At 44.4% G+C, this 14,349-nt stretch overlaps 1 protein-coding gene across 1 annotated transcript; it reads left to right on the top strand.

Annotated features, from left to right (window-relative positions):
* The first annotated feature begins 450 nt into the window (after positions 1 to 450).
* On the top strand, positions 451 to 13,651 carry zgc:158868 (uncharacterized protein LOC791147 homolog). Its single transcript, XM_061722591.1, has 7 exons — positions 451 to 697; positions 4,078 to 4,132; positions 5,451 to 5,647; positions 10,030 to 10,087; positions 10,383 to 10,501; positions 10,848 to 10,958; positions 13,067 to 13,651. The coding sequence occupies exons 1-7, from the start codon at positions 551 to 553 to the stop codon at positions 13,178 to 13,180; spliced, it is 801 nt and encodes a 266-aa protein (XP_061578575.1). The 5' UTR covers positions 451 to 550; the 3' UTR covers positions 13,181 to 13,651.
* The last annotated feature ends 698 nt before the right edge of the window (positions 13,652 to 14,349 follow it).

The raw sequence follows: 14,349 nt of genomic DNA, 5'->3' as shown, positions 1-14,349 counted from the left end.
CCCTGAACTTTTGACATTTGGAGATGCTGAAGTGGGAACAGGTACGAATAACTACACAAGCAAACGCAAGGATGTTGACTCCTGCATGACAACAGCAACACATCTGCTGACTCCACGTTAGGCAACATCAGCTGGTGCTAATGAGGAAACTCTTCTGCAAGTCTGGTTAACCACATGTGTCTTCCTGTCCTCCATCAGGACATTGTGAAACTACCTAAACACCACACTCTTTCTTAATGAATGCAAGATACTTGAACGTGTGAGCAAATCTGTTGTTTCAGGACAGACGGCAGATGTCAAGACTGTTTAGTCATTCAGGTTTTTGAGGCGTCAACCTTTATCAGCAGATAAGGAGGAACAGAGGTCACATGGCTGATGTGAAAGGTTACCTAAACAATGACGAAACAAACGTATTGTGGCCAAAGCTCGCCGGGCCGGCTCCCAGACTGCACCTTTATCAAGCACGTGACGCAAGCAGGCCGAGCGTTGCAGCAGGAGGAGGTGTGTTTCCAGCTCCGGTCAGACTCCAGCCAGGCTTTGAACCAGCAACATGGCACTCAGACTGGACGGCAATATCCTGGTGACTGGAGCCAACCGAGGCATCGGTCTGGAGCTGGTCAAGCAGCTGGCCGAGAAGACGGGGAAGGGGGCGCACGTCTACGCCGCCTGCAGGGACCCCCAGGGCGACAGAAGCCAGGTGAGATGATCCACTCACATTCCTGCCATACTTCCAGATCCGGTCCTGACTCAGTTTGACTACGAGAGTCAGACCTGAAAAAACCCAAACCCCAAATGTGTCCTAATGAGTCAGAGAGACGACTGCAAACAGCTCATCAGCACCCAACAGACTCTTAAGATTCACCCGTGGAGGACCGACACCTTCCAGTCGAGTGGTGAGGGTCAGCAGCATGTGAACGGGGGTCACCTGATGCAGCTTTGGTGCAGGTTTCTTTCATTAACAGGGGATGAAGCATCTAGTTAACTTCTCTGATTATCAGGATGAGTTAGAAGATTTGTCCTTAGTTAGCATGACTCAGCAGAAAGCTGCATGCACTTATGATAAGATGATACTATGATGGACGTAGTCTTCTTGTATAAAGGGACTGTTGTGTTGGGTGAAAAGGGAACAGTTCAACAAACAAAAACAAACCCTAACACTACCATGGCAGCACCTGTGTCCAACTGGACTCTCAGCAGTCTGACCAGCACTGATCCAGCTGGACCCTATGTGATTTCCTGCTTGTGTTGTTCTCTCAGATGTTAGTCGCTTTGGATAAAACTGAAATATGTTAGGATAGATTTGATCAGAATAAATATAAAGTAATTGACTGTAGGGTTGCCAACTCCCTGTAAAATAAACAAGGGACACCGGCAGGGCCGGCAAACCCGATTGCCTTCACCTTTCCTGGCATGGTGAATTTTTTTAGCCCCTTTTTTTTGAGTGAAACAATTTTTTTAACTATTTGACTCGAACCTGAATTGAATTAAATGCATGTTTTTGAATGCCATGAACACATGGAAAACAAATTATTATCCAGCAATTAATTTTAATACAAATTAACAAAATAAAATAAGTATCTTTCTTAAACAGAAACCTGTCCTGCTTAACTTAAAATTGTATAAATTAATATAAAACAATAGAAAGAAAGCAGAACATTCCTTCTGTAATAGTGCACATTTTTAGTGCAATAACAAAAGTGAAAACAGAAAGTCTGTAGAAAACTTAGGCTACAGTTATTTACAAAAAATAACTCAACAGCTCAATGCCATTTTCCATTGGCATTTTATGACTGTTTTCAGACCCTCACAGTAATACGGGACAAAGTGAATCCCTTTTCAGCTCAATACGGGACGCGTAGTTTAGTTTATAAATATGGGACGATTCTGTTTTTCAAGGGACGGCTGGCAACCCTAATTGAAGGGCATCATAGGTTAATATGAGCTGAGCCACTCATGCTGGAGAGCAAATTTTTTATCTTTAGTTAGCCAATGTCATTTGTTTCATAGTCGACGTGCACATGCGTTAACCTGGTCCACCTGATTCACCTTCACTCTGGTGATGTGAGTTCGGGACACGCTGAACCATCACAGAAGGGTGAGGCGGGCTTTTAGTGATGACTCATGCAACCACCAAGCTGGCTGCAGCATTGTTCTATTCAAAAGCAGGTGGCTGTCTACTTAGTGCTTGGGTCAAGGGTCAGGGTTCTAGCTAGTCTGGTTGTAGCTCCACCAAAAGCTGGGCATACACTGTGCGATATTTTAAATTGTTTGATTCAGCCCCATCTCACACTGCACGACTAGATCGCTGAGTTCAAAAGTTCACACCCCACGATTTATGGTCTCACACTGTACGACCCGATGCTCTGATGCTCCGTCTGCTCACACTATACGTTCATAATCCTCACGTCAGACTTCTGTGTACTGGAACTGCAACGTCAAAAAGAAGTGGAAGAGGAGGAACCCCGAAGTGGGAGACACCGAAGATGCTCAGCAAAAACAAACGCGCTGCCTTTGCAATTTGTGCCATCCTGTGTGGGGATAAATCAAAAAAGAAAAGACGACGTCGTGTTTGGACAAGAAATTGGCTGGGCAGACGTGGGCAGTACGGTCTTTCAATCCTTCAGCGAGAACTGGAGGTAAGCAGCGGGTTGTATTGGTCTAACATGCTATATGTAGCCGCTGCTGCCAGCAACGGCTACATATAGCACGTTAGACCAATACTATCTACTGTATACGTACGTTTTGGCACTTTTTCTGTCTTTTTTTTTTTATTGCGCATGCTCTCTGCGAAAGGATGAGGCCAATCGGGTCGTAGCTGCTTCAACTGTGCGATTCCTTCACGAGGAGCGACCAGGATTTCAAACACGTTTGATTTTCTTGTGAGCACACGATTTGTGATCGTCGCGAGGAGTTAATCTTTCGTTGTTACCCCACGTATACTGCACGAGGCACGAGCAACGATTGGGTTGAAATCTGGTCCGATCCAAAAAATAGTCGCACGACTGGAAAATCGGTTCAAAACGAGCCGATAATCGCACAGTGTATGTCCGGCTTCAGTCACATGATTCCTTTTGGTGGCTGCTTTAAAGGTATTGTGACATCATTTTTAACATGCTTTTAACACTATTAAAAGTCTTGGCCAACATCCCTCAAATGTGTCTAAAAGAGTGTAACAAGAAAAACTTCACTCTAGTACTCTTTTCCTGGCTTTTTATTACAGTGTTTTTTTGCGCCGTGAAAAATGCTTCCTTTCCCCTTTCCTGTCAATCATTGCGCCGCTCCTCCTCCAAACCTCCTCCTCCTCCAGCCATACGCTCACAGCGGCGTCACAGCCGGGAGAGACAGGCGAAGCACGGAAAAGCAGGAGGGCGAACCACAGCAAACAATCATAAAAATAAAGGCATGCAAGCAGCACTGTCCCCTTATCTTAAGTCCAGTCAGTGGCCGCGGGTCTTCTTAGCAGTTTTCCTCCGGTGATTAGAACAAAAGAGCCTCTAAACAGGTCCGTGTTAAGCCTCATTTATGGTTCCGCGTTAAATCGACGCAGAGCCTACGCCGTAGGGTTCAGCGTACGGTGCGCGTCGCCGCGTAACCCTATGCCGTAGGCTCTGCGTCGGTGTAACGCGGAACCATAAATCAGCCTTTATGGTGCACTGGAGAGGAGCGGAGGCAGGGAGCTGGGTGGAGGGGGCGGTGATTTAGCGGGCCGTTACGTAACGGCCCGCCACCAAACCAGATGCGCCGTTTTTGCATAGTTATGCGGAAAATCCCAGAAAGCACACAATACACTGAATGTTAAAAGTTTGTTGTTTTTTGGGTGTAATTGATGTCAAGACACCCAACAAAACACAAAAAATCAAGAAAAATGTGTTTTTCATGTCACAATCCCTTTAATGAACATTCAATGGTGTCAGTTGCAGTTCCTTCTGTGTGTTGGTACCAGCACTGCAATCCTTAACCTAGAGAACCCCCCCCCCCCACCGTCCCCCCAATTAGCAGCTGCAGGTATCCTTTTATTCTGCGTCTTGGCCTGTCACCAACGTTCTCCACCTTCTCGTTCTTCTGTGTTCCCTTCAGGTGCTGAGGAACCTCATCACTCTCCACCCAGGAAAGATTACTGTGATCCAACTAGGTAAATAATTCTCCACTTCAAACACGTCACATTTCTCTGTAAGTGACTGACGACTGGGTCGTCAGAAGTGTAGCAGTAGCAGCAAGACGCTCTGGATCCGGGTCGTAAAAGCTTTGTTAAAGTTCAGCGTTTCTGGTTAAATGTAACAAAAACTTCACAGTCATTTTGCATGAATGTTTTATATAAATGTTCATTTTCCCAGTTTCAGGTTCCAGGTTCTGGTCCGATATGACCGTGCTAGTACTCCCTCTAACCCAGAACTGTGGAGAGCAGTTAGGTCTACAGTCAGAGCTGTCATTAACAATAAAAGCAGACATATATATATTTTGTTTTTCCTTTTTCTTATACATGCGACATTCAATACTTTATTGTTCCACCTGTTTGGCCATTTTTGGATCAACAGTAGGTGGGTGCAGTCAGCTCCTCCCAGTATTCACCTGAACTCAGACCCACTTCCATCAGATGATGAATGACCGATAAAAGCAGAAATATATATATTTTGTTTTTCCTTTTTCTTATACATGCATTCCTTGTTTTTACATTCCCCCGTCTCCTCTTTTAACTTTACCTGATGCATTACTGCTTCATTATGCAAATGAGGAGGGCGGTCCTTCTTGGTTCAGCTCCTCTACTATTGGTCAATAAAAAGGAAGGAGCAGGATCGGGCAAAAATCAAGATGCTCAATAATGCTCAACCGGCGGTGACACACTGGGATAAACATATGTACCCTCTCATTGGTTGAAGTGTATGTATAATGCTGCTCTGAGGTAAAGCACTTTGAATTTCCTTGTGTTGAATTGTGCTATACAAATAAACTTGCCTTGCCTTACTCTCACTACCTTTTTTTACACCATCAACCCTCACTGGGGACTGAATATCGTCTAATGGGTGAATTTCATAAAGGATCTATTAATGTTATGTGGTGTAGGGGTGGCCAAAAGGACATTATAAACAAACAAAACAGCTAGTGTATATTAACTATAAATCTGGACATTATTATTATTAGTTTTAGTCCTTAGGTTGCGCCATAGTCTTGATTTTGGCCCGATCCTGCTCCTTTCTGTTTATTGGCCAATAATAGAGGAGCTGGACCCAGAAGGACCGCCCTCCTCATTTGCATAATGAGCCAGAAATGAATACGGTAAAGTAAAAAGAGGCGACGAGGGAATGTAACAACAAGGAATGCACGTTTAAGGAAAAGGAAAAACAAAATATATACATTTCTGGCTTTATATTGAATGATGTCAGTGTTGGTGCTCCGTAGTGGTGATGCTTTATCTGTGGTGATGTGTTAAGTATTTGCTTGTCCTCCGGCAGACATGGCACATGAGGACAGTATCTCAGCTGCTGTTGAAGTTCTGAGACAGAAAACTGGTGCCGGTGGGCTGAAGGTCCTGATCAACAATGCAGCAATCAACAAGCCGGACCCACCAGCACCGCTGAGCGTCACTGGGAAGAAGGACATGATGGAGGTGTATGAAACCAATGTTGCTGGACCATTTATCCTTACAAAGGTTGGTTTGGTTGACGTTCAGTCTCTTCACTTGAGATTATTTCAAAGAGCAACTCACAGGAAAGAGAAAGTTATCAATCACTCAATCAATCTTTATAGATAGAGCATAGCGCAGTTCTGGTCCGCGTCCTGCATGGTTTAGATGTCTCCTGCTTCACCAAATCCGGATCCAAACGACTGTGTTATGAACAGACTTGTGCAAACCACGATGACCAGCTGATGGTGATCCAGTCATTTGAAACAGGCAAACATGTAAAACATGCAGGACAGCAGCCCTCAAGGACCAGGATGTTCCACCCTTGGTGTAGCACCTTTAAACCACCAAGAAAAACAATTACCAACAAATAGAAGCTAAAGAGGGCAGCACGGTGGCTTAGTGTTTAGCACTGTTTAGTTTACATGTTCTCCCCGTGCTTGCGTGGTTCCCTCCGGTTACTCCGGCTTCCTCCCACAGTCCAAAAACATGCATAGTACGTTAATTGATGATTTAAAATTGCCTGTAGGTGTGAGTATGAGTATGCCTGATTGTCTGTCTGTATATGTGGTCCTGCGATGGTCTGGCGACCTGTCCAGGGTGAACCCCTGCCTCTCGCCTGAAATTGACGGGGATAGACTCCAGCAGACCCCTGTGATCCTGCAAAGGATAAAACGGGTATGGAAAATGGATAAAGATGGGCTATAAGAATGAAAAATACAAATATTCTGGGAAAAAACAATAAAAATTAAAGCTGCAAGCAGCGATGAACGGGCCCTCGCACCCTTGTGCACGTTCAGGCTGCAGTGGAAGCGCTTACGACTTGCATGTAGATTCTTCAGGCCTGGACATTTAGCGGATGACACCACCCACGACTCTCTATACCAAACCATTCAAAAGTTATTGCAGAAAATCGGAACTATCAAATATGGACCAATCAGATGAAGGGGGGGCGCGCTTTTTAATAATAATAATAATAATGCATTTAACTTGTAATGCACTTTCCATTCAATGAATCTCAAAGTGCTACACTTAGACCATTATTCATTCATACACATTCTCACTGGTGGTGGTAAGCCACGTTTCGTAGCCACAGCTGCCCTGGGGCAGACTGACGGAAGCGTGGCTGCCATATCGCGCCAAACGGCCCCTCCGACCACCACCAAACATTCATACACATTCAAACACATTCACACGGGGCAAGCTGGGTAAGGTGTCTTGCCCAAGGACACTACGACAGTGGCTGGGATGGAGCGGGATTCGAACCGCCGACCTTCGGATCATTGGACGACCCGCTCTACCACCTGAGCTACTGCCGCCCCAAGCTTTTGGCATCTATAGTTGCCACGGTAACGCTTTTGACTGAGAAAAGTAATGCGCATCGTCGCAGGATGGAGACGCACATTTTGATGTATAACACACCTGGGTGCACGTTACGGTTCGGGCAAAGAAACAGCCGAAGGAATGGCATAAATTGCGCCAAAATTACACGATTAATTCAAAATGGCCGACTTCCTGTTCGGTTTCGTCCATGGCGCCAAGAGACTTTTCTTTAAGTTGTGACATGATACAGGTGTGTACCGATTTTCGTGCATGTACGTCAAACCGTATTGTGGGGCTTGAGGCACAAAGTTTTCTAGGGGGCGCTGTTGAGCCATTAGGCCACGCTCATTAATGCAAACCATTAAATATCAAATTTTTCGCCAGGCCTGGCTTGCGTGCAAAATTTGGTGACTTTTGGGGCACGTTTAGGGGGGCAAAAAGGCCCTCATTTCGTTGGAAGAAGAAAAAAAAAAAAAATTTCTACAGATACAATAGGGCCTTCGCACTGTCAGTGCTCGGGCCCTAATAAAAAGGTAAGAAGGGTGAAATTATTTTCACAAGTCAGATGCCAATGTGACCAGGTGGGTCTTTAGTTTGGGTCTGAACAGAGGCAAGTCAGTGAGGGTTCTTAACTCAGGGGGCAGCGTGGTCCAAAGTTTGGGACCAGAGCCTGCAGAAAAACCACCACCCCACTGTTTCATCGCCCTGACAATCTCCGTTTCTCAAATTTTAAAGTTTTATCAGGAGCCACACCCAGAGTTCTGACTACCTGGTTAAAGTGAGGGGCAAGGACATCAAGACTTGGGACAGATGAGGATACTGGACTACTGGAGGTCTTGGAGGGAGCAAATACAAGCGTTCAGTTTTCACTCTCATTTAGTCAGAGGAAGTTTTGAGAGAGTTTAATGTCGTCTAGGCGTCTGTGGGTGGATTCCAGGGCAGGTGATGAACCAGGCTTTATGGGCAGATATATTTGCAGATCATCTGCATACAGATGAAAGGAGACATTATGGTGGGAAATAATTCAGTAACATTTATAAGGAGAATAAGAGAGGGCCCAAACTGGATCCCTGTGGCACACCAGAAATCAAATGGGCTGCGGATGAGGAGAGGTCATTGTAGCAGTGCGAGTGCTACGGGGGCCCAACCGACAGGATAGATGAGGACACGGAGTTTTGTGCAGAACCCTTTTATTGTCACACGACACCACCACACGTGCACAAGCACCACAACCAGCAGTTTCTGCTTCTCTGCAGCAGCTTCTCAGTCCGACCCAGCTGCAGTCTCCCAGTCCTCCTTATCAAGGCTGGCAGGGTGGAGAGGCTGATGGGACACACCTGTGTCCCGTCAGCCTGAGTGGCTGCAGCTACTCCACCCTGCCACAGTCATTAATCAAAATGTAGAAACTCCTGTTTGTTTCCTGAATGATGAATGATGGAAGCCCCTTCAGGAAAAGCTTCCACCGCCACATAAGACATTTTCCAGCATTAAAGGTCCGTAGTTGCCACAATGTTGGTCTCTCCCTGTTTTAGGATCAAACTTTATTCTGCTGCTCTCATAATTTTATTTACTGTACAATTATGTCTTGCTGGTTTTAATGTTGATGTAAAGCACTTTGAATCACCTTGTGTTGAATTGTGCTATATAAGTAAACTTGCCTTGCCTTGCCTTGCTCAAGGGAAACTGATCTTTTATCAGTGAGCTTTTTAACTATGAGCAGCCTTGGAGCCAGTAGATGACAGAATCTCTTTAAAGGTTTAGCTGTATAGTACTGGGTTTTGATTGCATTCTTCATCTCCTGTGATTCCACTTTCCAGCTTGTTCATGTTAACTGAGGAAATATGTGGCATTTCTAAGGAAACATGGACATATTGGTTTATAGGAGTGTTCTGCACGCTGATGAGCAGCTGGTTGTATCAAGTCGCTACCTGGGATGGGATCCTGCAGAGAGCTGCATGCAGCAACCCTTTTCTTAGCAAGAGCAGGGCTCAAATCAGAGTAGACTCTTCAGCTGGTGCTATAACATCTCCCAGCAGTGTCAATTACTACGTCCATGTGAGGTCCAAGTGACTTCCATGTTAGGTCCAAGTGAAGTCCATGTGAGGACGTGTGAATTACTATGAAGCAGACTGAACTGGATTAAAACTGAACTGAATTGGACTCTTTCTGTGTAAACTTTCTAGAGGTGAACTCTAATGTGACTTGCTGTGACACAAATAGGCTGAACTGCACTAAATTAAAGTGACTACGTTTACATGCAGTCAAAATTCGGGTTATTGCTAATATTCCAGTTACTGAAACATTCGGAATATTCCGTTTACATGGTAATTAATCATTTGGGATATCTGGATCAAACCAGCGACGCGCGGAGAACATCATGACGCAATTCCCGTAATTTCCGCTTCTTCTTCCTGTATCCAAATTCAAAACAAATGCTGCTTCGCGCAACTTCTTGTAAATCTGGCTATCCTGGCTGGTACTTTCTAGCGTCTACAAATGCCAAAATGTTCATATCCTTCATTACATTTATGAAGTGATTAGTCTCCTCCTCACTCCAAAAGTGTGGTGTGGTCTTGCGTTTCGCTGTGTTTATAAGAACTTCCTGGACTCAAAAGACCAGGATTCCTTGTGAACAGAGCATGTGCAGAAAACAAATTCATTTGATGGGGATATTCCGTTTGGCATTTACATGACCGCATATTCGGGTTTTAAAAGGAGTAACCCAGGGGTCATATTCGGGTTTTTAATAACCCGAATATAAGCAAATTTGGGTTATTCAAAGGGGTTATTGGTGTTTACATGGCCGTGCAAATTCGGGTTATTGCTAATATTCGGGTTTTAAAAGGGTTATTGATGCATGTAAACGCAGACAGTGACTTCTAGTCAGAACCACAGGATTTGGTATCCAGGCCATGTCAGGGACTCTACAGGGCTCAGTATCAAGGACACTGATGCTCCAGAATGTGAAGGAAGTAGGCTGGAGATCAAACTAGCAGCTTCCAGCTGTAAAGACGTCTCAACTATGAAATAACACATCAGCTCCGTTGCATAACTTACTAACAATAAGCTGCTGCTTCCATTTTCAGATGCTTCTTCCACTCCTCCAGAGAGCAGCCAAGACTCCCTCTGCTGACAAGGACCACGGTAAATACCTGTTCATTTGTGTCTGACCACTCACAGTTGGAGGGGGGGGGGTAACAGAGCGGCTTCATGGCCCATCACGGGGACTTTTCATGGATGCTTCAGACCGTAGAACCGGCGAAACCACGCAGTTTCCTGAAGAGTGGTATTGAAACCCAGTTTTCAGTTTTCTTCTCTGTAGATCTGGAGGGGGTGACTGGGACAGGGGGGTCCTGGTTGACATACCTCTCATCCAACATTAGAAAAAGGATGGATGGATATTTCAAGTCATGATAGCAGTTTGTTGTTTGTGTTTCAGGTGATGAATTGTCCTGCAGGAGGTCAGCTGTCATCAATGTGTCCACCATCTTCTCATCTGTGGAGAAGTGTCCAGAGACCTTTACATTGGCCCAGGTGTACCCTTACAGGACCAGTAAGGTACCGCCAGCACTCAAACAGATACTGCTGACTTTATTCTGTTGAAAGAACTCTTGTTTTAAGGAGCTGAAAGTATCAAGGCGGGAGGACTGGTCTTTATCAAGCTCCCGGTTTCTACAGGACCTGATAGCTGACCCCACCTCCACCTTTAGAACCAAACTAAAAACGTTTGTGTTTAGTAAAGCCTCTAGTTAGTGTAAACTCTAGTGTGTTTAGAAAACAGAGATAAGAAAGGGGGGTCATGTTCTGGTCTTAGGAAACAACTTGTGCTGTAATAAACGCTATGTGGATAAAACTGAACTAAATAGTTAAAAGCAGAGGTGTCTCCCCTTTCTGCTGCCACCAGGCGGCGCTGAACATGTTGACTCGCTGTCAAGCTGAAGACTTCAAGGCTGATGGGATTCTGGTGGCAGCCATCCACCCTGGCTGGGTCCAGACCGACATGGGGGGAGACCAGGTGAGGAGATGGAAGCTTTACAGTCATACCTTCATGGCATCACTCTCATTTTCATGGCTTTGATCATCCTGCTCATTCCTGTCTATTCATTTCATTCAGTCCAACTGATCAGAACTTTTGTCTAAACTTTTGTCTATATATATATGTCTCTCTCTCTCTCTCTCTCTCTCTCTCTCTCTCTCTCTCTCTCTCTCTCTCTCTCTCTCTCTCTCTCTCTCTCTCTCTCTCTCTCTCTCTATATATATATATATATATATATATATATATATATATATATATATATATATATATATATATATATATATATATAATGTGTGTGTGTATAATGGCAGTTTGAAAGAACACAGCTGATAAAAAGCTCCACAGATGTCAAGGAAGCATTACTTTTACTAAGTTGTAGTACCACTACAGACCAGGTGGGAGCAGCAAAGTTGATGGAAATATAAACATATGAACAATAATTGGTAAAATAAAAATGTTATCAAAAAAAATTAACAATAATTGTCAGGATGACTGTAGTGTAAATATTAACTCTACATGTCCTTACATATACCATATGGTACAGAAATCATCAAAACATACATCAAGAGTATGACGTGCCACTGAGGTTTCTTTCCCAACAAACAATAATTCTGTCCAAGTCAGGTAATGGTCAGTACTCCTCACAGACGTCAGGAACGTACTCAGATGGTCTGGGATCCGGTTCCTCCGGTCAACGCTGCTCCTCCCTACACAGAGATGGAGTAATGAGATGAGTGGATGCAGCTTGTCCAGGCTATCACCTGAACCGCTGTCCCACAGCTCCCACTACTACTGCACTAAATCACCCCAACCACGTGCCCTTTAAACCCCACTGGTGGGGGTGTCACAATAATAAAAAGTCCAGAGAAGACTTGTGAATCACTTGCTGCAGCTTTTTTAAAGAACTCTCCTGAGGTCCATGACGGCGCCACTGTGTCTCTGTAAAGCCTCTAGTTACGCCAATGACTGATTTTCATCCAAGAAAATAAAAATCCTCCCATATTGCTGTACTATAAAGTAAAGAAAGCAAAGCTTCCTACTAATTGTTGTTCGTTAAATGATTTGTAACATCAATTAAACGTGACACAGTGCTAACTTTGAGAATGTGTAACATGTTGTAAACGTAATGCCGGAGACGGTTGATGAAGCAGGTCCTAAACTAGCTTTGTTTATGTTTGCGTGCAGTGAATTGTTGTAGATAACCAGGAGAACCTTTCAGTGATATGAACGTTGTCTTATTGATCAGGTGGAATTGATACTTTGGTGAAACAGCGCCGGGTGGACCGACACGTTTACATGGTAACGGTGTTGCCAACTCCTCACTAAGGGAGGTAGATAGTGGCTGTCAGAAAACTTGCTAGAAGTCACTTAATGACTTCATGATGTAGTTTGCATAATTTACAGTTGTGTGATGGATGATGTAGGTGAGAGGAATAAAGTCATGGGAGCAATAAAAAGGGAGAAAAACAACCATCCTAAACTTGTTTGGAACCACAAAAGAATCTTCTTGTGTCATGAGGATTATATATAAATAATTGTTCATTATTATTCCATGGCTCTGGGCCAGTATAAGATCAGCTAGGTTGGCTTTGCGTTGTGGTTTTTATTTGGAGTCTGGTCGCGGTGAGGTGAACATCTTGAACTGAGAGCAGCTGCTGCTGGAGGACAGAGCAGCTCGGTATGAGGGAGGGCTGCTCGCTGAGAAGAGTGACGATACGGGCCTTCGTGTTGGAGTCCAAATGTTTGTCAATAACATGTGAAAAAGTCCTTCTCTCATGTAAAAGTTGCAATGCTTATGGTCCAACCCCTGGAGTCCTTTAGTCCAGGACCTAAGTGGAAAAGCTGCAGTCCAGATATCATCATCATCAGTCTGAAGTCCAACCCCAGAAGTCCCACTATAAATGATGCAGCCACTGCCACTTTAGTGCCACTGCTCTTCAGTTCTCCGTTCTTCAGTCCAGCCTTACCCACCAGCATTCTCTTTCAATCCTCCTTCATTCATTTCTTCTCTTTTCCTACAGCTGCATAACATTTATAATGTATGTTGTTCTCTCTTGTTCATCTCTCCTCTTTTTGTCCCTGTGAAGGCTCCTCTGTCCACCCAGGACAGTGTCCTCGGTATGCTGAATGTGATGTCTACACTCAGCAGCAAAGACACAGGGATGCTCCTGGACTGGGAGGGCAGCAGGATCCCCTGGTAGCAGCCGCCGCGAAGAACACGCAGAGCAAACTGACAAGCCATTTCCACACCCCCCCGGAGGAGGAGTCTGTCCCCAGATCTGTCCCTCTTGTACATCTTCCTGTGTAACACATCTGTCTGTGTAACACATCTGCATGTGTAAAACATCTGTCTGTGTAACGCATCTGCACGTGTAACGCATCTGCATGTGTAAAACATCTGTCTGTGTAACGCATCTGTCTGTGTAACGCATCTGCACGTGTAACACATCTGCACGTGTAACACATCTGCACGTGTAACACATCTGCACGTGTAACACATCTGCACGTGTAAAACATCTTTACAAGGTCACTGATACGTTCTGTCACTGGCTTTTAGACTATTTCCTGACGACAGTCTGGATCACATTCGTCTTTCCACCAGCCCCCCTCTACTTCCTCTTATTCTTTTTTGCATTTTCAAAAGGGGAATAAAGGCATCAAAAACTCACAAACTGGGCTGGATGTACTCTTTGATCTGGAATATAATTTAATCCAAGTTTGAGTGTTGTGGTTTCTAAGGTGGAACTGGTCTGAGCGGTGGCCTCAGTACTCAACGATGGAGAGGAGGGTTTAGCCTTCTGAGGAATCGCCTGAATCAGAAACTAAGTTTCCTCTGCAGTGAAACGACATAGGACTTCCCACATGTCACTGGTTCCCTGTTTTTTCCTCTAATCCAGGTTGTAGTTGATTTTTACCGTCACAGTTTCAACAGCTTGAAATCGATTCATCTTAGAACAAAACCCTGCAGGTGTCCTCGCAGGGTTCCTTGAACATGATTTCAACCACTTACTGTGAAAACCTGTAGGAGTTTCATTGTTGGTTAAACTTTTTAAAGCTCTGAGACAAATTTAGGAAAATACATTTGAGTTTATTCTTATTTCCTAATTAGAGAAATTAAGTATAAACTCACAGTTCTTTTCAGCACTGTAGCCAGGCTGACACAGCTCCATAGAGCCATCAACTCATCACATTTAAGTGCTGATGGATTCATGAATGTTTTCAGTGATAAAATAGTAAATTCTACAGACTAAATGTATCATCTGGTACCAACTACGGAGATTACATCAGACAGCACAGTGACCTTAGAATCAGCCTGGTAGAACCAGACTGGTTCTTACCTAGACTTCTTCTCTAACTGATAATTGTCAGT

This window comes from Cololabis saira, chromosome 5 (genome assembly GCF_033807715.1).
Source record: "Cololabis saira isolate AMF1-May2022 chromosome 5, fColSai1.1, whole genome shotgun sequence".
In the NCBI taxonomy this organism is placed as follows: Eukaryota; Metazoa; Chordata; class Actinopteri; order Beloniformes; family Belonidae; genus Cololabis; species Cololabis saira.
Note: the sequence above shows the minus strand (reverse complement) of the source record. Positions and strands in the feature narration are given on the sequence as shown.

Bases quoted from the DNA above. Each gene is read 5' to 3' on its own strand.
- zgc:158868 (XM_061722591.1), top strand. From the start codon at position 551: ATGGCACTCAGACTGGACGGCAATATCCTGGTGACTGGAGCCAACCGA. The intron at 5,648-10,029 runs GTTGGTTTGGTT...TTCCATTTTCAG, and splicing joins GACCATTTATCCTTACAAAG to ATGCTTCTTCCACTCCTCCA. The intron at 10,959-13,066 runs GTGAGGAGATGG...GTCCCTGTGAAG, and splicing joins CCGACATGGGGGGAGACCAG to GCTCCTCTGTCCACCCAGGA.